Source organism: Orcinus orca, chromosome 15 (genome assembly GCF_937001465.1).
Source record: "Orcinus orca chromosome 15, mOrcOrc1.1, whole genome shotgun sequence".
NCBI lineage: Eukaryota > Metazoa > Chordata > Mammalia > Artiodactyla > Delphinidae > Orcinus > Orcinus orca.
In genome coordinates, this window is record NC_064573.1 from 57,031,477 (window position 1) to 57,056,980 (window position 25,504).

The following is a 25,504-nucleotide window of genomic DNA, read 5'->3' on the forward strand; positions in this document are numbered from 1 at the left end:
AGCGAATACTGGGAATAATGCAAATGTCCATCAACACAATGGATAGATAAATTTGTGTACAGTTGCAAGAAGGACTATATGTACACAGCTGAAACTGAATAAACCATAGCCTCACACAATACCATGTATGAGCTTTAAAACATAATGGTGTGTGCTTATAAGAAACAAATTCAGAAAAATCAATTCCATATGATTGCATATTTGTAAGTTCAATAAAACAACACTACACAATGTGTTTGAGGAAGCACATGTGCATGGGTGATAAAACTAAAAGAAAAGCAGGGTAATGGTTAAAACAAAAAAGAGATTGGTCACCTTAAGGAGGTGGGAAGAAGAGTTGCAATTGGGGGTGGGAATATCTGGAGTAATGACAAATTCAATTTCTTTTTTTTTTTTTCAACAAGGAAAATAGTACATAAACTTTGCAGTGTGGCTTATAATTTCTTAAAAGGAAACAGTTTACATAGACATCAAATTAACATTTGAATGTTGATACTGAATCACATACCAGTTGACTTCTACAAAGTTACTTAATACAACATTCTGTTTTTTTAAAGGTAAACCTATCAGAATCATACATTATTGTTTAAAATTAATTTCCTCTCCATAATTGATAGTTTATTTTGTGATTTTAAATTCTGCCTAGTTTCAATGATGGTGGTATAAAGTTCAAAGTGAGTATTTCTGAAAGCTGTTGTTATTGTTATTTAAGAAAATGCATTATTTTTAAGGGTCAGTAAATTTTCTGCAGCATTACTAAGTCTTCATAAAATGACATACTTCTTTTGAACAAAAAGACATAAACAAAGCTAGAATAAAGTCTGACATTCAGTGCTTGTATAGAATTATAATTTATGAGGCAATTGGATGTTCATGAAATTTATACAAAACAAGTCCTTTTGTGCTTATGCACTGCAAGCATTTTTTTAAACAATTGCTGGGGTTTTTTGTTTTGTTGCTCAGTAATGCACCGTTTTTTTCCCCTTATTTTGACTCCCTCCACCCCTTTCTCCCCACCCCCTGCTGTCTTTGGCAATCACCAGTCTGTTCTCTGTATCTATGAGTTCTTTTTTTCAAGGCTCCCACATAAGAGAAATAATATGATATTAAATATTTGTCTTTCTCTGTCTGATTTATTGCACTCAGCATAGTGCCATTGAGGGCCTTGCATGTGGTCACAAATGGCATGACTTCATCCTTTTCTATGGCTGAGTAATATTCCGCTGTGTGTGTCTGTGTATACATACGTATATGACATCTTCTTTATCCATTCATCCATTGGTGGACATTTGGGTTGTTTCTGTATCTTGGCTATTATAAGTAATGTTTCAGTGAACATGGGGGTGTGGATATCTTTTCAGTTAGTGGTTTTGTTTTGTCTTCAGATAAATACCTGGAAGTGGAATTGCTGGGTCACATGGTAGTTCTATTTTTAATTTTTGAAGACCCTCCATACTGTTTTCCATAGTGGCCAATTTACATTCCCACAAACAGTGCAGGAAGGTTCCCTTTTCTTCACTTCCTTGCCAACACTTATTTCTTGTTTTTTTGATAATAGACATTCTAACAGGTGTGATGTACTATCTCATAGTTTTGACTTGTATTTCCCTAATGATTAGTGATGTTGAGTATCTTTTCATGTGAATATGTGTTGGCCATCTGTATGTCTTCTTTGGAAAAATGTCTATGCAGATCATCTATTTTTTAATCAGATTTTTTTCTATTGAGTTCTATGAGTTCTTTGTATATTTTGAGTATTAGTCCCTTATCAGATATATGATTTGCAAATATTTTTTTCCATTCAGTAGGTTGCCTTTTCAGTTTGTTGATGGTTTGCTTTGCTGTGCAGAAGCTTTTTAATTTAATGTAGTCCCACTTATTGATTTTTGCTTTTGTTGTTTTTGCTTTTGGCGTAGATTAAAAAAATCATCCCCAAGACTGATGTCAAGGAGATAACTACCTATATTTTCTTCTAGGAGTTTTGTGGTTTCATGTCTTACATTCAAGTCTTTAATCCATTTTGAGTTAATTTTTGTGTATGGTGTAAGATAGTGGTCCAGTTTCATACTTCTGCATGTGGCTGTCTAGTTTTCCTAACACCATTTATTGGAGAGACTGTCCTTTCCCCATTAGGAAAGTTTTCTTTGTCATAAATTAATTGACCATATTTGCGTGGGCTTATTTTTGGGCTCTCTCTTCTGTTCCATTGATCTATGTGTCTGTTTTGTGCTAATACCATACTATTTTTTTTTTTGCGGTACGCAGGCCTCTCACTGTTGTGGCCTCGCCCGTTGTGGAGCACAGGCTCCGGACTTGCAGGCTCAGCAGCCATGGCTCACGGGCCCAGCCGCTCCGTGGCATGTGGGATCTTCCCGGACCGGGGCACGAACCCATGTCTCCTGCATCGGCAGGCGGACTCTCAACCACTGTGCCACCAGGGAAGCCCATACCATACTATTTTAATTACTATAGCTTTGTAATAGAATTTGAAGTAAGGGAGAATGATGCCTCCAGCTTTGTTTTTCTTTCTCAAGATTGCTTTGGCTATTCAGGATTTTTTTGTGGTTCCATACAAATTTTTAGGATTATTTGCTCTATTTCTTTGAAAAGTGATACTGGGGTTTTGATAGGGATTTCAGTGAATCTGTAGATTGCTTTGGGTGATATGGACCTCTTAATAATACTGATTCTTCTAATCCATGATCATGGAATATTTTTCCTTTGTGTCTTATTCAATTTCTTTCATCAGTGTCTTGTAGTTTTCAGTATACAGGTCTTTCACCTCCTTGGTTAAATTTATTCCTAAGTATTTTATCCTTTTTGATGCATTTGTAAATGGGATTATTTTCTTTTTTTAGAAGATGTTGGGGGTAGGAGTTTATTAATTAATTTATTTATTTTTGCTGTGTCGCGTCTTCATTTCTGTGCAAGGGCTTTCTCTAGTTGTGGCAAGCGGGGGCCACTCTTCATCGTGGTGCACGGGCCTCTCACTGTCGCGGCCTCTCGTTGCGGAGCACAGGCTCCAGACGCGCAGGCTCAGTAGTTGTGGCTTACGGGCCTAGTTGCTCCGCGGCATGTGGGATTCTCCCAGACTAGGGCTCGAACCCGTGTCCCCTGCATTAGCAGGCAGATTCTCAACCACTGCGCCACCAGGGAAGCCCCCTGGGATTGTTTTCTTAATTTCTGTTTCTGGTAGTTTGTTATTGGTATATAGAAACAATAGATTTTTGTGTATTGATTTTTTTATCCTGCAACTTTACTGAATTCATTTATTAGTTCTAATAGTTGTTTGAAGGAGTCTTCAGAGTTTTTTATATATGATATCAGGATCTTCCTGCAGCCAAGGGACAGTCTGTGGACCAAATAGAGGGGTGTAGGAGATGGGGCGATGGGGGGTGCCTCCCATATAAATGTACTCAGTGTAGAGGTTCTCCAACTTTTGGTCTCAGGAATCCTTTGCACTCTTAAAATTACTGAGATCCTAAAAAGCTTTTGTGGGGTGTGTGTGTGTGTGTGTGTGTGTGTGTGTGTGTGTGTGTGTGTGTACTATGTTAGAAATTAAAGCTGAGGAGGTGTTTAAATGCAAGCCTTCCACTGAGAGTGTAGTAGAATATCTTTGGAGAAAAGTTTGGTGATAGATGTAAGATAATTAAAATGAATACCCCTTAATCCGTGAATTCATACAGAGTCTTAGCATAAGGAAATGATCTATGACCACAGGTATGTGTGTGTTTGTGTTACACAATACAATTTATGATCCCCAAAGGAAACAACTATTAATATGATAACAGTGGCAACAAAATAAAATGTTTATGTCTGATTCTGGTTCCACCACTTAGAAAAATTATCAATCCTCTATAACATCAATACCCTCATCTACAGAATGAGGATAATTATGATACCTACTTTATAGGGGTGTTGTGAATATCAAATGAGATTAGCCATGTCAAGTACATCACATAGTTCCTGGCATACACTAACTGCTCAATAAATGTCACATATTTTTACTGTTATTGCATGTGAAATACCATTCAATTGTATAAGCCATTAAAATGGTATACAATTAAATTTATTTGCATCAAAACGCATTCATAGTATACTAAGTAAAAGGTTAACAAGACAGCCTATACAACCTACTTCCATTTTTGTAAAGAACAAAATCTATCCAAAATTCTTTGAATATATACACAAGTCATTAACATTGAGCCGTGCAGGTTATTTATGCATTTTTTTTCTGTGTATCTGTATCTTCTAATTTTTCTTCAGTGGCAATGACCTGCGTGATAAAATGTTTTCCTTTGGAACCGTACAGTGTACTGACACCAGAGGGCGCTGATGCTCGTGTGTTTCCCCCCCCCCCCCCCCCCCCCCCCCCCCGCCCCGTGCTAACTTGAGGGTGGAGCCCACGGTGAGCTATCCAGGGGCTGAAGAAGGCGAGAGCCTCAACCCAGAAGAAAGAAAGAATAGTAGCGTCCCTCCAACAAACGAACAAATACCTGCACATTAGGAGCTACTGATGCCAGGATTCTGTCCCCCGCAGTTTCTGTTAGACTTTCTGGGGGTGGGTCCAGATATCAGCATTAAAAAAAAAAAAAAAAAAAATTCCTAGGCAGTTCCAGTGTGTAGCCAGTATGGCGAATCCCGGATGCAAAAGGAAAGTAAAAGCCACGTGATCCCAGGTGCCAGGAAGGATTGGGAGGAAATATGCCTGTAGCTCTCACTTCCTCCAAGACCTGGTCCAGCTGCCCCTGCTCCACAGCAGTGAGCCTCCTTCCTGCCTCTCCCGGCCCCTCCTCGGCTCTGGGAAAGACCGAGCCTCCCAGGTCTCCTCCACAAGCCCCAGAACACAGAGCGGGGGTGGCTCTGAGGGGCTGATGCTCCACACAGACTACAGTCCACGCTGCTTCCTGCAGAGGCGCCATGTAGTGAGTTCTGCCCAAAGCTGAGGCTTCCTCGTTCTACCACAGACCCAAGCTCCAAAAGATGCTCATGTTATGATGAAGCAGCTTACCTACAGCTCCCCACAAGCCCTGCTTCTGTCTACAGAGAACAGTGCCTGGAGCTTGTGGTGCAGGGAACCGTGCAATCTGATTTCTTGGCTGCATGATTTGGGGCAAGCAGGACCCAACGGCCCAGGAAGCAGGAAAGGGAGAGAAGTAAGGTTGAGGGAAGAGGGGAGTGCTGTCAGCCACAGTGGGCCATAATCCTCTGCCTGCAGAGTGCGGAAGACTGGCCCTGCCCCTCTCCAGTCCCAGCCCCCTTCATGCTGCGTCTGGCCGGTCCTTGGCCTCTTGCTGGGTGTATGGTTTACCTGGGTGGGAGTGACCGCGGAGGACGGACGTCCTGAGGCCTGCAGTCCCCTCATTCTCCTGGTGTGCATGAGTAGAATGTCAGTCTCTCCTGGGGTTTTCCAGAGAGAAAACCATGGAATGCAGGAAGGATGTAACACATAATGGCTTGTGGAGATTCTCGATTCTGCGCTGTGATTTGCTTTCCTATCCTCTTCTCTCCCCTCAACATACCCCGATTGATACTGACTTGAGTTGAGTGGAAAGAGAGCAGGGCCCAGTGGTGGTTAGAATGTTTTCACTAGTGAAGAGTGTTTTCCCAAGAATTTCACTGGTTTGGTTTCATCACTGAAGGCAAAGAAGCAGTAGCTTTAGCTGCTGTCCTCTCCGGGACCACTTCCGGTAGGTTTCTGGTAAAGATCTGGTGGACCGTCGCTCGGAGAATGCTGGAGAAAATAAGCTCCGCGTATCCCCAAATTAGTCACCAATGGCTGCGCGGCATACCAGCCAGACCTTAGTGACACAAAAGAGCCAGTTTTCCTTTCTCACCATGCTGTGGGGTGGTAGGGACTCATCTGCTGACCTCGTGGGTACAGCTGGGACAGATGGGTCTTTCTATCTACTTGATCTTTCATCTTGGGCTTCTTCCTGGCATGATGGGCTCAGGGCAGCAGCCTGAGATGACCTGGCAGATGGTCGCAGGGAGCACAGGAGGAAGCTAAAAGGCATCTTGGGACCTCAGCTCTGGAATGTGAACATCAGTTCCACTGTCTTCAATTGGTCCAGGCCAGCCACAGCGGGAAGCACTCCATCTCTTGATGGAAGAAGTGGCAAAACATCTGGGGCCATATTTAATATATCAGAGGATTTCTAGTTCTAGGCACTAATCAACATTTTGCATCAATTAATTCTTTGTTCAGTGGGGTGGGGAACAGGGGAGAGAGGACTTTCCTGTGCATTATAGGACGTTTAGCAGTATCCCTGACCTCTGCCCACTAGATGCCAGTAGCAGCCCCACACCCCAGTTGTGACAACCAGAAATATCCCCAGACATTGCCAGATGTCCCCGGAAGGAGGCAAAATCTCCCCCCAGTAGAGAACCACTGATCTGTTCCAGGTGTTGATTTCTTTTTCTAAGATGGATTCTCTGTTTCTTGGTATCAGCACCTACTTTGTCAGAACAACACTGACTCAGATCTGCCTGTATAAATTAATAGCCCCATCAAGACTAACTCACTTGGCCAGAACAAGAAGTTCACCAGCAGAGGTATGCCCCTCTGCTGAGCAATATGAAACGCATCATCACATTTGGACACTTGTAAGCATTAGGAAGCAATCAGCTTTTTTCTTTCCTCCCTGCCTCCCTCCCTCCCTGCCTCCCTGCCTCCCTGCCTCCCTGCCTCCCTGCCTCCCTGCCTCCCTGCCTCCCTGCCTTCCTGCCTTCCTTTTTTCTGTTTCCCACAATCAACATCCACTGATTTTGTTGGGCTCTATGGGGCCACGACAAGCTGGTGGAGGCCTCTTCAAATGAGAAGGGAAAAGAGTTTCAGTGTGTGGATGGGAGTGGAAGAAGCATTTTACAATTTGCTAGGCTTTGAGTTCATTTTTGTTCACATAATAGAAAGATTTACCAGCTGTGGCATTCCTAAGTCACACAGTTGGGGGTAATATTTGTAGAATGGGACTTTTTATGGCAGCTCTTTATGATTTCAACAATTGTTTATTCCCAAGCAATGATTAATTTTTAGCTTCTTCTTTATTGTTCCCTTCCTCAAATATCAGAGATGCAGTAATCATTACCAAATAACAGGCAATCTTAATATCTCCAAATCTTAATATCTCCAAATATCTTAATATCTCTTAATATCATCCAAATGCTGGATGCATTTCTGGTTTGAAAATGGCATATATGCCCCCGCTTTAACAACCCAGCTTTTTTTCCAGCTCGGTGGGGCTGTTTGTGCTGATGCTAACGTCACCTGAGAGGTGTTGCTGACACCATTATTTCTTGAAAGAGACTGAAGGACCCAGCATCTTTATGTTCCGAAAGCATCCCATTTTGTCATCTTGGTTCTTTGATGTTGCCATGCATTACTGAACTGTGAGAAGCTGAGAGGAAATTCATATTTCACAGAAAATTTACTTTGCACAGTAAAGAAGGAACATAATATTGGGGTAGAACTTTCTGCTTACGGAACTGGACATGCAGAGCGGCCAATGGTGAAAACCTCCAGGAAGATGCCTTCAAGACACACGTCCCACGGCGAAGCCCTTGCACCGCTTGCCTTATAAATAAAGGGCTCCCCAGATTTCTTTGTTGTTGAAAAAGAAGCTGATTTGGGGAACTGGAGCCAGGTTGCTCGAGTTAGGTGACGCCGCTAACACAGCTACAGCGCTGCCTTCACAGCCCTGATGAATTGCTGGCAGATTGTAATTGGAACCTACACATGAAAAAGACTCTTTGACGTCCATAAATAGTCACAACACAGCGGAAATGTAGCAGCTATGGAAATAGTTACAGCAAATAAGAACTTCCTTTAGAAAGCTGCAAACTCTTTTTCCTTTTTTTCTCTCTTCTCTTCACCCCCCGTCAACTCTTCGTGTCAGTTCATATACCTGCTTCCTTGTCCCTAGAATGATCCCCTAATCTACGTTTGCAGTACTGTCCATGCAATATTTGCTCACTTCTGTTTTTCTCCAAAACTGGGCCAAGTTTCTCCAAAACTTGGTTTTCAAAGGCTCTGGTGTATATAATTAAAATTTTCATTTTTGTTAATGTATTGGTTTAGGTCCTTAAGTTCTAGGGCCCAGAGAGCGATTGAAATCACCTGACAGGTGTTTGTTATTGTACCTCCTCAGGGGTTGTTTACTGTACCCAGGCGTCATTCACCCCAGCTGTAAACCTTCTAAGTCAAGGGTCACGTTAGATCTTTGAGACAGATGCTGCTGTTTAAGGGGTTAAGACTTGCTTCTCAAGAGCCACAGCCTCTTATAATACTTGGAGAACCCAAGGGCCCCGCACCAAGGAGACTCTGTTGACCAAAAATAGCTTAACATTGAAAGATCTCCAGGCAGACTTGGGCCCTCATCTTTAAACAAAGCATGGGCTTCACTTTTGAGTTCCTTGTTTTCCAAATGGTTAAACAGTCTTGCCTGTAGCCAGTTGCACCCATTTCACCAGGACCAGCATGTTAGGGGGCTCAATATTTTCAGTCATATGAGACGTGATTGTATCATGTTAGGCAGAAGCATGGTTTTCTTAAGTCTTTACCTGGAAGTTAAATACGGTCAAAGGGGCGCGTATCAGATGGCAAGTCGAGGACAGATGGACTCTGGTGTTTTTTCACCTGTGTCAACTAGGTTAAGTTGGATCTTTTTTTCCAGAATATACTGCCCTGTATAATTCTGAGTTAGGAATTGGCCAAAAGACCAATTTGCAGAAGGAGGAAGCAAAGCAGCTGCCATTATCCTGGGAAGGTGAGATGATGTTGCAGCAGACGCAGAGGTGCCGGGGGTCCAGCTTGCCTTTGCTCTCCTCCATTCCATGCCCAGCTCTTCCTGACTGATGACTGGGGGGGAACAGCAGCAGCTCCAGGCCCACCCCCAGACACTTGGTGGTGAACCCCGTGGGTGTTGGTACACAGGAACCCTGCCTAGTTCAAAATGATGTGTCAAACCAGCTGAAGGAATTTTGAGGCGTGAGTGGGAGAAGAGTGCTCATTTCAGGAAACCCAGACGATTGCTGATGACTATAACACCGGTCATAATAGCTGGCATTTACTGATCACCAACTGTGTGTCAGACACAGGGCCTTATATACCGTGTATCATTTATTCCTCGCAAAAACCTTCTGAGGGAGGTACAGTTGTCATCCTATTTTGCACCTGAGAAAATTTCGGGGGTTAGGTCAGAGCTGAAAATGCGTGTTCTTAACAACTATGGTATATATAGATATAGATATATATGTATGTCACCTCTCCACTTGTCACACATTAAAATTATTTGTTTATGTATACGTATCAGTGTCTGCCACTAGAGTATGATAGTCCAAGGTCAAGAAGTGCATCCTTTTCGTATTTTCATTGTTAAAATACGTGGTCTGAAAACTAGAAAGTTTATGATAAACATTTGCTGAATAAATGGACACATAAAAGGGATGGTGGTGGGAGATGTGATCAGCCTTGGTACCACAGGTCAAGAAAAATTGGCAGGGACCCTTGCAGTGGACTTCTGTTCACGTTGTCAGGATGTGAGCCTAGCTGCATAAAAGAATTCAGAAGGAATACAGAGTGGGCTTATGCTATTGACGGGCATAGTAATGATAGAAAGAAATGCTTATTATCTAGCTTGCCTCACATTTTGATCAAGGGGAGAGGGGCAGCCGGGGAGGGCATTCATTTTATAGAAAAAGCATAGAATATCTTGAAACATGGCAGTGATTTTTACTTTAGGGAGCACGGATATCTACTCAACAGTAGGGGGAGCAAGATGCAGAAAAATCTAAAATTGTAGATCACTAAACAAAAAATGGGAGGCTCTCTGAGTTACCTAGGGATAAAAGCATGAGCAAGTGATTTTACAGAAAGCAGTCTGAAAATGGGGTGTTGATAAATTTTAAAGACTGACTCTTCTGTTCAATATGGTTTTGGAATTGCTCCCCAGGACAATTCTAGCACAAAATGGTTCAGGGAAGGTTTCACAAGGATCAACATAGGTGTTCAATAAGGATAAAGCAGGATAGATTGTTTTTAACCTAAATCAAATGATTCATCCTTTGACAGTGGTAAAATTCCCACCACGTTTATGCCAATTAGACCCAGCCTTGCACCCTTTATTGCGGTCTATGGAAAACCAGAATTGAAGTGAAAATTAATGATGCTATTTAAATGAACTACCCTAGGCATACAATAGCATGATAAGATAAAATTTGCATTGCTATTGCTGTGGTTTGCTTAGCATTATATTCTACCTTGAAATTTGAGAAGTTCATAGACTGGTTCTAGGAAGACTAAACCAGAGAAAAGCATGTTCACATCAAGTGTGTGAACTCCACCAATGACTGTTTATGGTGTGACACTTTGAGTTCTTCCAACACTCTCCCTAGAACATCTTCCCTTGAAAATGCCCCCAGCTGGCATTGGAACAAACATAAGCTCTTTCAAAATGATTTTGACCATCTCTGAATTTCCTAATTAGAGTCGTAAGAAAAAAAAAAATCCTGTCTGTTTAAAAGGAGCAACTTAGTTGCATAATGAATTATTCCTATTTTCTTTTATTTTAATTTAATTATGCAAATTTGGTATGAAATCAATTCCAGCGCCTGTAAAATTGACATTTGTTTGTTTTGTTTTACTTTCAGGGCTTCTTTCTAGTTTCATTAAGCCCACTTGGCAAGGCCCAGAGCTTCTAAAACATTCAGGCCTTCACTTATGCTCATAATATTGACTGTAAAGTGCATAGTGAAAATATAGGCTACTTGATAGGAAAATCAAAATATAATATCCAAAGTGGCCATGAGCACCTTTTCTCCTAAGCCTGGGCTATGACAGAATTCTATGATGTAGAAATTAAGTTTTGGTATTTGGTGATTTTCTTAAGGTTGCAGTCTGTGTCATAAGAACTATTATCTGCCTGAAGCTAGGTTTTCCTACTACGCTGCTTTTGTTCATGGACCTCAAGATAATGCAGTAAGTTGCAAAAGTGACCTTGCTTCATGTTGCACTGGGACCACTGGTGCCCACGTGAATACCTCTGAGATCTCCATTCCTCTGTCACTTCTGCAACTCAAAGTCCTAGGAATCTTCCCACTTGATATTTTTATCATCAGTCCTAATGTTCATTTCAACAGACTGATTCCCAAATCTATTGATACAATTCCAGGCCAAGATCTGGACATCAATCTCAGGCACTCATATCAGTTTCAGGAGATTATTAAAAATGCCCCAGATTTTAAGAGGTCCTCTGGCTTATCTTCTCAACCATCTTCCCTTCTTCTGCCTTGAAGACTGACTGCATGGCATACTTATCAGTCAAAAGATACAATGGCTGGATTATTTATTCTGAGACCCTGTTTCATATTTTATCACTGTCTTTCTTCCATGAATTAAGTGTGCTAAACAATACTGGGCAAGAGAGAAAGCATTTAAGTACAGATCTGCATTGCTGTTGAAGTTGTTCTTCCTAACGTGGGCAAATGAAATCAGAGTTGAATGAAACAGGACTGTGACACTTCTAGGACCTCATCATTTTCAGGGGATAGAAACGGCTTTGCATTCAACCACCAGCTCCAGGGCTTAGAATCCAAAACAGCCTTTTAGAATTGGAACTTACAATTGCTTTCCAAATGACTGTGGGAGCGTGGCTAAATAATTATACCTCTCAACCATTGTGTAAACCAGTTTAATCAACATTTTTCAGGCATGTCACAGTTATACAATCACCAAATAATTTTCTAAAATTATGCTGCATTAGAAATTGCCACACATCAACTTAGATTATTTTTACTCATGGCTCTAATCATGCCTGAAAGAAGTTTCTTCTTTTCATACCATTTTATTTACTTTTTTTTTTTTTTTTACTATTATTTGGTACTTCCATTGAAGATGATTCATCCTTACAGACTAGCCGGATGCTCTGTTCACTTTATTTGTGTTCTGCTTAATTGCCATTGACTTAATCAAAGATGGCAGATCTTTCAAGCAGTTATAGCATTATTAAATTTCTTTTTCATTCGCTTTATAAATAAAAGAAATCTTGGAAAGCATCCATCCCTAAATCTCGACTTAGAATATATCATAAAAATAAAAGAAAGTTTTTAGGGTCCAACGTCCGTGGGATTAAGAAAGGAGGACATTGCAAACATGCATTTTAATTGTGTTTTGGTAGCACATGTTTCAAGAAGATATCATTCAATTTACTCTCTGAGAAGATATAAAAAACTGGGCACAAATAATTACTAGATTATTAGTAAAGTACTCAGATTTCTCTTTGGGCTCCTTTAAGCCTATTACAATTATTATTATGACTGTTACTATAAATGCTTTCATTTTTTTTCTAAAATAGTAATCCCAAGCAAGACTGATAAATCAAGAAATGTTACGAGGAATAAAGCTGAAATGAAATTAGGAATACAAATGGGAGAAATTGTACAACCGAACGTGCAAGCACCGAACTAATATTTTGTGCTCCAGACACATTGAGATGTGTGCTTATATAAGCAGGAGGATCAGTATTTAGGTCACCAAATTAGTCTTTTGAATTTTCTTGCTCTATCAAGAATTCTGTTTTCTTCCTGACATCTTTTACCATGCCAAATTAACTGTAGCACTTTAGCTACCAGTATTTCCACATTTTAAATCTCTTACCGATAAATACATCTCTGTGAAAAATTTATTTGGTGGCTCGGATAATGACACTGCAGTTGATAATATATCCATTGAACTTGATCTGTAATAGAAAGTATTTTTGCAAAGTTCTCACTTTGATGGATTAGAAGGAAGAATGAACACACTGTATTTTTGCCTTGGCTGTTTACACACTAAAAAGATTTTGAAGAAATCAGAATGTGCGAAATTCAAAGGAAGAGAATAATACTTTTTTTTTTTTACTGTATTAGAATATTTGTATTGAAAAAAGTAGATTTTCCCTCTGTCTTTTAGTTTGCAGCTCTATGTGTAAATGAAGTATTAGGCTGCATTTATACAGTGCCAGACCATTATTCTGGCTGAATCTGGTTTCAGTGACTATCCCTAAATGACTGGCTACTTAGAAATTTAGAAGCATAGTCTTGGTGCTATAGTCCGTAAAGAATACTCAGACTTATCTCGTTCTTATTTGCATCCGAGACAACTAGGCCTTAGATAATCTTTCCTTTTGCCATAAACACTGATGTGAAAAAAAATAGGAATGGGATGCTTTATTAATAAAGATAAATTATCTTTGCTCTGATATAAATGATGTTGCAAATTAATGTACAAATGCATCCATTTATCACGTCTAGATTCTGGAAAAATGCCCTGCAGCCTTGATAAAATAGCCCCGAGTTCACGCTGTTTCCAATCCTCACAGCATGTGGGTCAGCACGACATTACCCACCATGCTGGAAGCACACGCGCAGCACTGCCACATGGCTGATTCCCCTCGCAGTCTTATCCCCTTTATACCACACCGAGAGAAATGATTTCCAGAACTTGAACATTTAAACTAAGTGGTTATTTTAAAGCAATATATGATTCAGCAAAAGCAATTCTTGCTCATAAAGACAGCTTAGGTCCAATGAGAATATGGTGAGTTCCCATGTACTGATACTTCACAACTAAAAAGTCCTGCCTGTCAAGGTTAGTTATAAATGGGGCATAATTAAATGTCTAATAAATATCTAATGGTAGAGAATATATATTTTAAGTACTTTAATGCCCAAATTACTTTAATCTTGATTCCAAAAATGCTTCTACTAGTTATAAAAGGAGATATCTATCTATCTGTCCATAGATAGTTTTGTTGTTTTTCATTTTTTTTGAAACAAACACCTCGCTCTGTCTGCAATTGTGGGGAGTCTCGGAAAAAGACACATTGTGTTATGACATTGTGTTATGACAGTATAGCTCGTTAAATGGTGTTTTCCCTCCATGAAGTTGCTCAGGCTGGTCCCACTGTTTGACACACCTTTCGCACCTTCTTGCACCCAGCTGACATCTTCATTTCTCAAGATTCAGCTGTAGGGTCCACATGATAACTCTCATAATTCTTACATTGTACTGAAATGATTGGTTATGTGCCTGTATCAACAGTACTACCGCAAACCCCGTGGTCTGGAACTGTGTCTGCGTCATAGCTTCACTCCTCACACCTAGCACCATGGTGCCTGCCTGCCTCCTGACCCTCAGTTAAAAATCTGAACTGATCTGAAAATGAATTAGGTATTTTACCCAAACAGCAGCAGCTTCAGCTAAAGCTGTTTATTCCTTCAGGTGAAATTATTTTCTTTTAAGTTATAAGCTATATAAAATGGAGTAAGGCAGTTACCACATAACGCAAAGGAATGGCCAAAGTGCTGCGCTGAGACAAAGTAGTTTTTTGCCGTGTCTTGCTTTGATGGACCTACTACACCAGTTATAATAACTTGTGTACTTTCTCCCTTTGAAAGTATAGACATAGTTTAAAGATAGTTGAGTTTCTCAACATGAAAGCAATTTGTAAATGTGCAGATAAGTTTCTCTTCTTCATTATTAAACATTATCAGACGTTTGGCAATCCCTAGTATCAAGCAGATTCGTGTCAATGATACAGTGTTATGTTGAATTTCTTAAATATTGGAAAATATACTCCACCATACATTTGCTGAAATAATATTTTCTAAGGAATAAAAGTTACCATAATGTTTCATTGTGAAACACTCCTTGGCATACAGATAATCTGCAGACAAGGGTAACCAAGTGCTCATGTGTGAAATAAAAAGTTTTCCTAGCCTAGCTTTTTGTTTTTTGTCTTTTTTGCACGATGCTGGCTCTCCCACATCGGGATCTGCCCCCTTGTTTCCTCTCTTGTGATTGACAGTCAGCCTTCTGGCCCTTAGCGGGCCTCAGTTACAGTGTGGGATGAGGAAGCCAGGTAAAGATGCTGAGTCAGGCACAAGCTTTACGATACTCTAGGTGAATCTGCTTAACTTTTTTTAGTCTTTTGACGGCAATATTATGAGCAGAAAAAACCCTGTTATTTTAGTAATGGTTCAGCCAATGCCCTACAGGGCCATTTTAAACTTGAATAAATATATCTGAGATGCTAGAAACCTGAAAGGACCCTGGCTCAGGGGTGTAGCCTAAATTCCCAGGATGGGGCCATTTATAACTCCTGCTGTGGCTCGTGCCTAGAGGGACCCACCACCTGACCAGGGCTTTTCTGCCATCAGAGAGAAACAGCACACACAAAAGAAGTTGCTCCCCGGGTCTCTGGAGGTGGCAGGTAGCTGTTTGACTAAAGTTGTTAGTGCAGATGGACTCCCCATTTTGTGGTGACTTAAATCACATATAATTTTCATATCCACTTAAAGTCATTCCTTTTGTAGAAAAGACCTAGGAGATGATTTCCCTAGAGAGAGACAGGAAAAAGAAGTGCCTCAGAATCCTTTTCAGAGTCTGTCATTCAAAAAGTGAATTTTGGGGCTTCCCTGGTGGCGCAGTGGTTGGGAGTCCGCCTGCCGATGCAGGGGACACGGGTTCGTACCCCGGTCCGGGAGGATCCCACGTACCGCGGAGCGGCTGGACCCGTGAGCCATGGCCGCTGGGCCTGCGCGTCCGGAGCCTGTGCTCCGCAACGGGAGAGGCCGCAACAGTGAGAGGCCCGCGTACCGCAAATTTTGAATTTACTTATTTATTTTGGATTTTTAGTCCAAAATAAATAAGTAAACAAACAAACAGTCTGGGTCTATAGAAAACAAATTCCACAAAGATCAGTCCTATTCTTCATGCGACTATAAAATGTGTGTGTGTATATATATATACACACATATATATATAATATCTTGGCAAAAATAGTATTCTGATCAAAATACAAATTCATATACTTTGTTCTAATTTAATGTTCTTGGCAGGGCTTTCCTTTTTTCCAGTTCTCTAACTCAAAAAAAAATTTCAAAACTGCAGAAAAACTAGCATAGGAAAAACATTTGTTGAGACAATTTTTAAAATCCAAACACATCTGCTCGTCACTTTAAGTCTTCATCCAGCCTTTCTCCCAGCCCGCTCCCCTCACAGAAGGGGGTTGGGACCACGGGGGCGCGGGGAGAGGGGGGATAGCCTGGCCCTTCTGATGTGACCAGCCTTCATAATCATGTCCAGAAACAGCCAAGTTACCCGGTTTGCGTATTCACTGCTTGTATATAACATTCTGATGCCAAGACCATGAAGAGCACACATCCAGCGCTCCTTCATTCCATGGTCTACTGGGGGCATTGCAGAGGCCTCAGTCCTCACTTCTTAAGTTCTCTTCTTTCTAATATGCCTGAATTATAGAGACTTTTCAGTATACAGTAAGTTATTGGTTGTCCCTAACAACTGAGCAGTAAATTTAACCTACTAATTACCTTTCTCTATTTTGCCTTTAATAATAGTAGTTAACATTTACTGAAGGTTTATTTGTGCCAGGAGTTGTTCTGAGTTCTTTAAGTATATTAGTTGATGTACTTTAATAATTAATTCTGTGCGTTAGATGCTCTTTATTACCTCCACTTAACCCCGGTCCAGTGTTCTAATCCCCACCCCGCAAGTCAGGCTTCCAGCCACCATGCTGTGTTGCCTTACTCTTTAGATTTCAAACCTAACATTATTCTGTTAATAAATAGGAAGGCCATATGAAATTATTCTGTTTAGCAGTTGATTCTATTTTAACTAAAACTTTAAAAGCTTTTAAAAACACTTTCTACGTGCCAAGGTCGTTGTAAGCACTCTACACAGGTGTGAATTCATTTGATCTTTGCACCAGTCCTATAAGGGCAGGTACCATTATTAATCCCATTGTATGAGGAAGGAAATGGAGACACAGAGACATTGAGTAGCTTGCCCATGGTCACCCAGCTAGTATGATAGAAATCCAGGGTGTGGAGGCAATGCATGTGCCAATTGTTGCAATTATTTTAACGTTCTAGTCCTGCCCCTGCTGTTTGCCTTCGAACAAATTATTTCATCTTTCTGATTCTTAGCGACCTCATTTATGAAGGAGGGGGGCTGATTCCGTGATCGTTTAAGATGTCCTCAGCAAACCCTGCAAAGTCGCACTGAAAAGCCTCGTTTATGCCAGTCTGAAGGCTTAAGTGCAAACTCCACCTTTTAAACGGCTGTGCCTTCTGATTCCTCCGGATATCTCCAAGAATGGTTTCTGGAAAGGGATCAAGCAGGATGCTAAAAATGTAGAAAATATTTCGATGGTCTCCAGAAATGCCAGCTTCAGCTCAGCATGTGCCAGTGGGTACAGATAATCCTCAACACTCTGTGTAAATCCTGGCTCCACCATCCACCAGCTGTGTAAGCTGGGCGAGTACTCCATCATTCTGATCTCAGCGTCTCTCTCTGTAAAGTGGGGATAATAATAATCCTACCTCGATAGAGCTGAGTGAGGATGGAGTGAGGAGTCACTGAGATCATATGTCCAGAGCGGGCAGAAGAGAACTTGGCCCACAGAAAGTAGCAAGTAAACATTTAACATTATTATTGCAGAAGATCTCTGCTCCTATGAAAGGGAAGGATTGCGAATCACTATGGTCATAACTGCAGAGGATTCCTTTCTGAGGTCTGATGGCAGCCCAGCTCCTCCCAAGATTTGGAAAATTGGGCTCATTCTTTACCTCCAGCTTAAAAAAAAAAAAATCCAGTTAAATTGCTTAATGGTTAAGATAGATGTGACTTGATACTGAGCTAAATTAGTTTGCTGAAGTTACTTAATTTCAGAGGGCCTGTGTCCAGATCAATACGAGCTAGAAGTTTTTATTTAATCTGATTACTATAACAAGGCAATCAGCATTGTTAAGCCTAGTCAATTGGTTGGACTGAATTTTCTAAAGTTTGTAAGACATAAATATTCTGCCTGCCCCTTAGTTAAACTAAGAGGAAGTGGCTTAATTATTTGCTAAACGTTTTATAGTATATTTTCTGAGGACTGGAAATAGCATTTTAGAGGACTAGAACCTATTTTCCCTTTTAGACAACTCATCAAGCTCTCTCAGTATATAAATTACCCAGTATGCAAGGTAATGGAGAAGAAAAACTAGGAAATTTTGAAATACTTTTGTAAGTGTGATAAAACAATTGAGACTTGAAATTTAACACTACCTGGAGGTATGATTATACTCGCCTGTCACCCTTCTTAGAGGAAACTCACTTTTGCTCTATGGAAGAGCCAAATAAATTAATCCACAGCTTTAAAGTGTGTTATTAGCTTAATGCAAATTCAATCTGGGAAGAAATTAGGTCCTTCAAAAATTGATCAGAGAATGTGACACTTAATGGTAGTTTATGAAGTAGTATATTCATCTGGCAAAGTTGTATGTACAAATATGATACGATTATATCCGGGACAAAACAAATACCCTGAATTTAAGTAAAGCTTTCAGACCTGAAGGCAATCAGAGAGATTATATCTTCCACCAGGGACCCAGAGGGATTAAGTGATTTGCCTAAGGTTACACAGATAGTAAGTGGATATTCCAGATTTGAGCCCGGGATTTCTTGAGCTAAAGGGGAGGGAAGGCCCATTCTTCTCCAACATGCATTCAGACACTGTTATAATGGTAACAATTCCAGTAACCACCGTCTTTGAGTACTCCTCTGAGCCAAGCACTCAACCCGGCTCTGTCCACAGGACCCCTTGTCCCACCTCTCACAGCTCTATGAGGTTTGTCTAGTAATTCTCCTTTTCTAGATGGCATCACTGAGACTCAGCATTTGTGACTTGTTCAAGGCTATACAGCTGGCAAATGCCAAAAGCTGGGGTCCAGCCTCACTCATGAATCTGCAGTCTTTCCACTGGACCCACTGTTTCACTCATGGGCACCGATATGACCATACCTTTGACAAGGTTTTCCTTGAAGATCAGTATTTTAACTTCCTGCCGTGATAGCCTGAGCTGTGCGTAACTGTAGAACTTGTAACCGAGTAGGTGAAAAAAAGCCATACCGTTCCCAAGATGCTCAGCTCACACTCCACGGAAGGGGGCATCAGAATGGTACATTAATTACTGTTTGTCTACTGGTCTTGAAAATTAACTAATTGATTTTTAATAAAGTCAAGCACAAACAATCTACCACATTATTAAAACATCACCTGCTAGCCTATGTAGGCCACGGATTCAAGATCATGAACTTAAAAGAAAAAATCAAATGGTCAACTCCAAGAGGATGACAGCAGAACATTAAGCCTGATGCTCTGTAAATTAATACTTAGAGGTAAACTAGAAATACTGTAGAAAATTACTGTTTATTTAATGTTTCATTCTCTTTGAAAGACACACTCCCAAATGTTCAGTTCTACCCTACATTTAAAGATAAAAAGATGATGGAACTCGATTGAGTGAGGATGGTGCTGAGCACGTTGCGGGAAGAGAGCTAGAATCGCAGTAGCAGTATCACAGCAAAATATCTTAGATTTACCAGCTCAACTGCCTAATGTTTTATGTGTGTTAGAAGTATTAGTTCCAAGGCAAAATGAGGGAGTATTATGTTTGTTTGTTTGGAAACTTGTTTTATTAAAAAAGATTTTTTTCATGTTAATGCTATTTTCAGTACAGGTGTGATAGTACTCCATAAAGTATCGTGTACTTGATATAGTAAATTTAGGAATGTAACAGTCCATCTACGTGCTGGCCCCCTCTGGTCTCCATTAGACGCCCTAGTAGCAAAATGTAAATTCCCTTTTCAAAAATAGAGAGGCCTTTGGGCAACTGGATGAGCAGAGTGGGGTGGGGCGAGGAAAGTGCTCTTTCCCGACAAACTCATGCTTTTGGCTTTGACTTCCTTTAGTAATATCAGTTCTCAGAGAACTGAGATAGACCCTTCTATGCTCCGCAAAAGCATAGGAGGCAAAAAGCTTGTCGTTCACAAGCAGCTGTGGACAAAACCAGCGGCAGAGTACAGGTTAGGGAAATTAGGGATCCAAAAAAAAAAGTTGGAGTAAAGTGCACAGTTACTGTCAAAAATATATTATTTTGATCCTAAGAAAATTCAGAGAATTTTATCCATGAACTAGATTGCTGACCTTTTAATACATTTGGTTTTCATAGAACAATCACCATCGGACATATAAGACTAGTTTGCTTTTTTTTTAAAAAAAAATTGCTTGGAGTTATCTACAGGAATCTCGTGAACGCAATTCAAGGCTAACATGCTGCAGCTCTTTGGGTAGTGGACGATTTCCTCGGATAAATCCTCAAGGACAGAGGGAACTGTTAAGCTCACTGCTTCAAGCGGGCGTTTCTCCTATTTTCTCACTCTTTTCTCGCCTCCTTTTTCCCTAAATGCCAGTAGTTTCCAGTTCTCCGTCCTCGACCGCTGGGGCGTGAGATCGGGAAATCATGAAGAGTTTCTCCTCGTTTGTAAACTGCCTCTGCACCCGCTGGGGGGGCTCGCCCGCTGGGGGCTTCTGGCCAGGACCCTCGGGGGGACTCTGCTCCGCCCCCGGGGAGGTGGCGGCATCACCGTCTGGACTTTCACCAGCCACCGGGTCCACCACTGACTCCAGGGAGGTGCCGGCCTCCCGCAGCGGGGTGTAGCCCTTATTGCTGCAGGACGGGTCATCCGACTGGAAGCTCGGCGAGTCCGGCCCGGCGGGGGGCGAGCGCTCCCGCCGCAGCGGGGGCTCGGGGGAGGCAGCTGGGGCCGGGACGCTCGAGTCCAGGTCCGCGCTGCGCGAGGCGGGCGGGGGCTCGGGGGACGAGGGCGCCCGGTAGTCCGGGAGCCCGCTGGTGCTGCGGCGTCGCAGGGCCGCGTACCTGCCGGTCCTGGGCAGGCGGCCGCCCTGCCCCCTGGCGGTGCACGCGGCCGCCGCGCCCGCCGGCTCCTCCGGCTCGCGGGGCGCCCAGCGCGCGCCGCCCCGGGCGCCGCGGAGGTCGGTGAAGCTCAGGTCGGGCTCGCCCCGCGGGATCTCCCGGGAGCCGCGCTCCCCGGGCGGCCGCTGCCAGCCTCGGCTCGCGCCCGCTGCGTCCCCATCCCCGTCGCGGTCCCCCGGTAGGGGCAGCAGCGCGAAGGCGCTCAGCGAGGAGCCCACGAGGGAGCTGGCGGTGCTCTGGCGGCCCCAGCTCTCGGGGGGGCTGCAGGGCGCCGGGCTGCTGCTGCTGCTGGCGGCCGCGGTGGCGGCGGCGGCCCGGCGACGGCCGGCCACGCCGGAGCGCTCACGGTAGATGCTGTACACGGCCTCCGCCAGGCTCTGGGGCTCCCGCGGGCGGCACGGGGACGAGGCCAGATCTGGGGGGGACGCGGCGCCCCGGGCCCCGCCCCCGCCCAGCGCCGCTGGGTGGGGCCACGCACCCCTGCCCAGCATCACCGTCGCCCCGAAGGCGTCCCCGGTGCCGCCACAGCCTCCGGGCTTCAGCTCCAGGCCCCGCGACTGCACGTAGCTGAGGAAGCCGTTGAGCGGCGCGGCCCCTGGGGGCGCCGAGGCGGGGGCGGAGGACGAGGAGGAGGCGGCGGCTGCCGCAGCCGCGGCGGCTGCCAGGTCTTTGGCGCGGAGGCTGTGCACGTCGATGACGGTGGAGTAGAGGTCCCGCAGGTTGATGATCTTCGTCGTCTTGTCCCGGTTTTCATGGAGCACTGCGTTGGCGCAGATGAATAGGAAGATGCCGATGCCCATGATGAGGGGCCCAAAGACCTTGAGCTTGTCCGAGTGTAGGTAGCTGGAGAAAATGCGGAAGAAGAAGCCCACGGACGTAGGAGAGGACGAAGAGGGTGCGGAGGACCGTGCTGGAGGCGTGCTCCTGGGCGCGCCCACGGAACTGGCGGTGACATCCTCCGGAGGCCCCGGGTGCTTCCTGGACCGGTTTCTGCTGCCACTGCTGCTGCTGTTGGTCATGGTGGGGACGCGGTGGCCGCTGCCTGCGGGCGGCAGCTGCTTACCCCCCTCCCTGTTGGTCCCGTTGGCCTTGGGCCAGTAGCCCACCACCGCCAAGGCTATGCCCACCAGCAGCACCAGGATCCCGCAGAGGGCGATGAGCCCGGAGACGGAACAGAGCTTCAGCTTGCCTTTCACCACCACCACGTCGTTCTTGCGCCTCTTCTTGGCTTTCCGCCTGCGCTTGGGGACTTGGCTTGGGGGGCGGAGGGGATCCTGCTTTCTGGCGGAAATCCTCAGCAGGCCGCCGGTGGCGATCATGGCGAGCGGGTGCAGTGCGGGGCTAGCCCCTGGGGCGGAGGCCTGTGCTGGGGCGGGGGCACCAGCTGCCCACTAGCTGCTCCGCCACCTCCTCCCACTGCAAAGCAGAGGAAGACAGTCAGAGGGTGTAGGCTTGGCTGCAGCAACATCCCACGGGCTGCCATGGTCTCGCTCCCGGGTCCCACCACGTGCGTGTCCCTCGTCCCAGGGCCATTACCCGCTAACGGGAGTGCCCTAGGTAGAGACCAGGGGGTGCGGGAAATGGATTAGGGAAGAGAAGCGCTGTTGCAATAAGTGATCAGAGACGATAAAACACTTGGAGAGTCCACCTCCTTCTCCCCCCCCCCCCCCCCGCATCCTCCACTCACTCTGTAGGTACTATTCCAGCAGTGCTCATTTCAAACGCTCCTGCCTGACTGCCAACGGCATTCTGACCATTAGTAAAAGCTATCAATAAATGTGGGACCCGGCGGTAGTGGGCGAGGGCTTTCCTGGCTTTCTCAAGGGAGCTGCCCCAGAGTTCCAAGTCTCTAACGGAGCACAGAGATCTGTCAGTGTGGGGCCCACAGTCCCAAAAACAGTCACAAAAGTTACTGATTTATAAAGACAAAAGGAAATCATTTCACTGGATGGGAATTAAAAGTCATATCCTGGCAGACGGACTATTTACCTGAGATAACTAATAAAGAGTTCATGGCTAGGAGAACAGTAGAGAACTATGTCAGTGCTCTGACCATGGATCCCTCCACCAACTGGTCTCTCAGCCATCACTGTTCTTACAGCTAGAGGCACGCTGATCCCTCTCACAGCTTCCTCATTTCTCTTTTGCAACATCTGGACAGCTTCTTGGGGTGGAATATTTAGGTTTAGGTAACTGGTTATGTAACTGCGCTCTTCCTTCTGGCTTCCTCTCCTCCCTCAGAGGAACTCCCTTAAAGGTATCATGTGCTAGATCTCATCAGGGAATTTGAGAAGTCCCCCGGAATCTCCAAGAGAAAGATCTTTTTCTCATATGGGAAAATTCAAATCTGAAAACAAAGCAAAACAAAAACTAAAAAACAAACTCTGCCATAATAGCGTTCCGACCCCTTATTACTGTGCCAACAGCACATTCTAAACAAGCCAAATATTCAAATGAGGAGGCAGTTAACTAGGTACAGCAGTCTACATAATAACGATTTGTAGAATGACATTTCCCCAAATGAGAGCTGTTTTCATCTTTTTCTTATGAGGTCATTTTTAGGAAAGGAGGACAGCAACAGTCAATGGACTCTCCTATAGGAAGTTTAGTTGTTTATAATAAAGCTTGGGTAGGTAAATGCACAGACGCATCTCTGTGGATGTCTGTCAGCTTCTAAAAATTTCAATCCTACTGGATCCCCAGAGTAACACATTTTCTGTTCCATTGGTTGTGTTCCCTTCTATAATAGAGATGTTAAAATTAAGGGCATTGTATGAAATTGAAAGGCTTAGATATCACTCACAAGCCTTTGGGAATTATATCCTTTATAAAATAATGTTTTAGAATAAATTACCCTTTGGAAATGTGGGATTACTTCGGTAGAATTTTGCTTTTAATTGGTGCCTGGGTGAAGAGCTTTGGCCCTTGATTCACCTCCATCATACCAGTTCAGGCAGGATCATTCCTCCACTGGTGGAAAATCAAATGGTAATCAACTATTTCTAATGTTTGCAAATCAGTATCTCCTCGAACTTGGTTGGTTTTCAGTAAGGAGGAACGCCAGGTGGGTTAGAGAGGGGTTAAACATGAGGTAGGTTACAGAGGGTTAGTAGAGAGACATCTATAAACCTTTTGAATTTTGTTTTTAAGGAGCTGCACCAGTAAGTACAGATTGAAAAAAAAAAAAACCCAAAACCAGAGTAGCTTACTGTCCATCCCTTCCTCCCACCCCCAGATGAACACATTCATTACGTAGTTGTAACACAAAGACTGCTTAGACTCTAGCATCTTTAATGTAATAATCTGAAGACCTGTGATGATTTTAAGAAGGATTGAGGAAGCCAGACATTTTAGAAGCAAACCCAGACTCAGTTGGCGAGGTGGCTCTCCCAGAGGAGAGAAAGGCTAACTAACATTTTGTTGGGCATTGATATGGGTGCTGGACGTCTTGGGAGAGGAAGGTCCACACCTGTATTTCACCTCAGCAAGGCAGCTTTGGCTCTGGGTGGAGTGTAAGGAAGACTGGAATGGGTTTCAACAAATCGCTTACAGAAGATCTTTAAAATTAGTTTAACAGCTAGTAATTAACTCCCTAGTTTATTATTCCTTCAGCTCTGCTGAAGCCTGAACTCCTTTATTATGTATTTCCATCTGACGGGAAATACTGATAAAGGTCAGATGGCACGGAAAACCCACCTTTGAGGTTTTCTTCATACAGAACGAAGGAAAACAAACTTATCATTCGAGCTTGGCTGCCCTAGCAATTTACTGCCTAGTGCTAGTCTTTGGGTGGTTAAGGAATGGAGGATGGGGAAGCAAAGGAGGGATGTCTAAAAATACGACCGCTTCCAAGAGAGACATTCAAGTTCTCGGCTCATGATGGATTAAGCCCCACTCGGTGTCTGAGGCTCAGAGCCCACAGGACTGGGAGCGCCCTGCCCTGCCCGGGACTCGACCCAGGTCCTCGACCCCCGGTCCCTCACTGGCAGGGCAGCGAGCCCCTTGCCCTTCTTATTAGGTCTGCTTATGTATGTTGGAGTCACATGAGTGTAGCAGCTGGGAGTCCGCCTCTGGAAAGAAAACAGGCAGGAGCGAAGTGAGGGCAGTCCTGAACTCGCTTTTATCTGGGCAGCGCATGCCGTGTAGCCCGCCCAGGAAAATTACTCTCCCGAACACCCGCCCGGGGGACCCGGGCTCGGGCAGGAGGGCTGGGGAGGGGCCGCTCGGGGGCCGGGGACAGACAGAATTGCTCAAAATGGCAGCACTGTAAGCAAACAATATCGCTCACTTACCCGGGTAGACTGGGGCAGCTCGCAGCCAGAGAACGGGCGCTCGGGCTACACAAAGGAACCATGGAGAAACTTTTTCAGCCCGAGCCGACGGCGGAGCGCAGGGACAGCGCCTCGGGGCCCTCCATCCGAGCGCGGCTCAGCAGCGCAGCAGGGGCGAGCGCCCGCCCGGGGTGCGCAGCCCCATACGGTGCCGGGGCGGGAGCCATTTCCAAGAGTTTCCAAGAAGTGTCAGGTCCTCCGCATCCTGCATCCTGCCTGGAGCCGCTCTCCCCGCCGCCGCCGCCCCGGTCCCTCGCCGTGCCCTCCCGCGGCGCTCCCGGCCGACCCGGCGCCTCTTTGTGTGGCTGCCGCGCGCCGGGCTCCGCCGGGTGGAGTTGAGCCCGCGGCGGCGGC

The 25,504-nt window shown here is 44.2% G+C and overlaps 1 protein-coding gene across 2 annotated transcripts; it reads right to left on the reverse strand.

The window, feature by feature from the left end:
- Positions 1-11,820: 11,820 nt before the first annotated feature.
- Positions 11,821-25,246, reverse strand: TMEM200C (transmembrane protein 200C). Of its 2 annotated transcripts, none has more exons than XM_012535269.3 (2): positions 25,112-25,246; positions 11,821-22,372 (listed from the first exon to the last, which is right to left on the reverse strand). In XM_012535269.3, the coding sequence occupies exon 2, from the start codon at positions 22,136-22,138 to the stop codon at positions 20,285-20,287; it is 1,854 nt and encodes a 617-aa protein (XP_012390723.1). In that variant the 5' UTR covers positions 22,139-22,372; positions 25,112-25,246; the 3' UTR covers positions 11,821-20,284. The 2 variants fall into 2 exon arrangements, with proteins under 2 accessions (XP_012390723.1, XP_004275993.1); XM_004275945.4 differs by having other exon boundaries at positions 11,821-22,235; positions 25,112-25,245.
- Between the last annotated feature and the right edge of the window lie 258 nt (positions 25,247-25,504).

Excerpts from the sequence above, each read along its gene's own strand:
- TMEM200C (XM_012535269.3), bottom strand. The coding sequence starts at position 22,138 with ATGATCGCCACCGGCGGCCTGCTGAGGATTTCCGCCAGAAAGCAGGAT.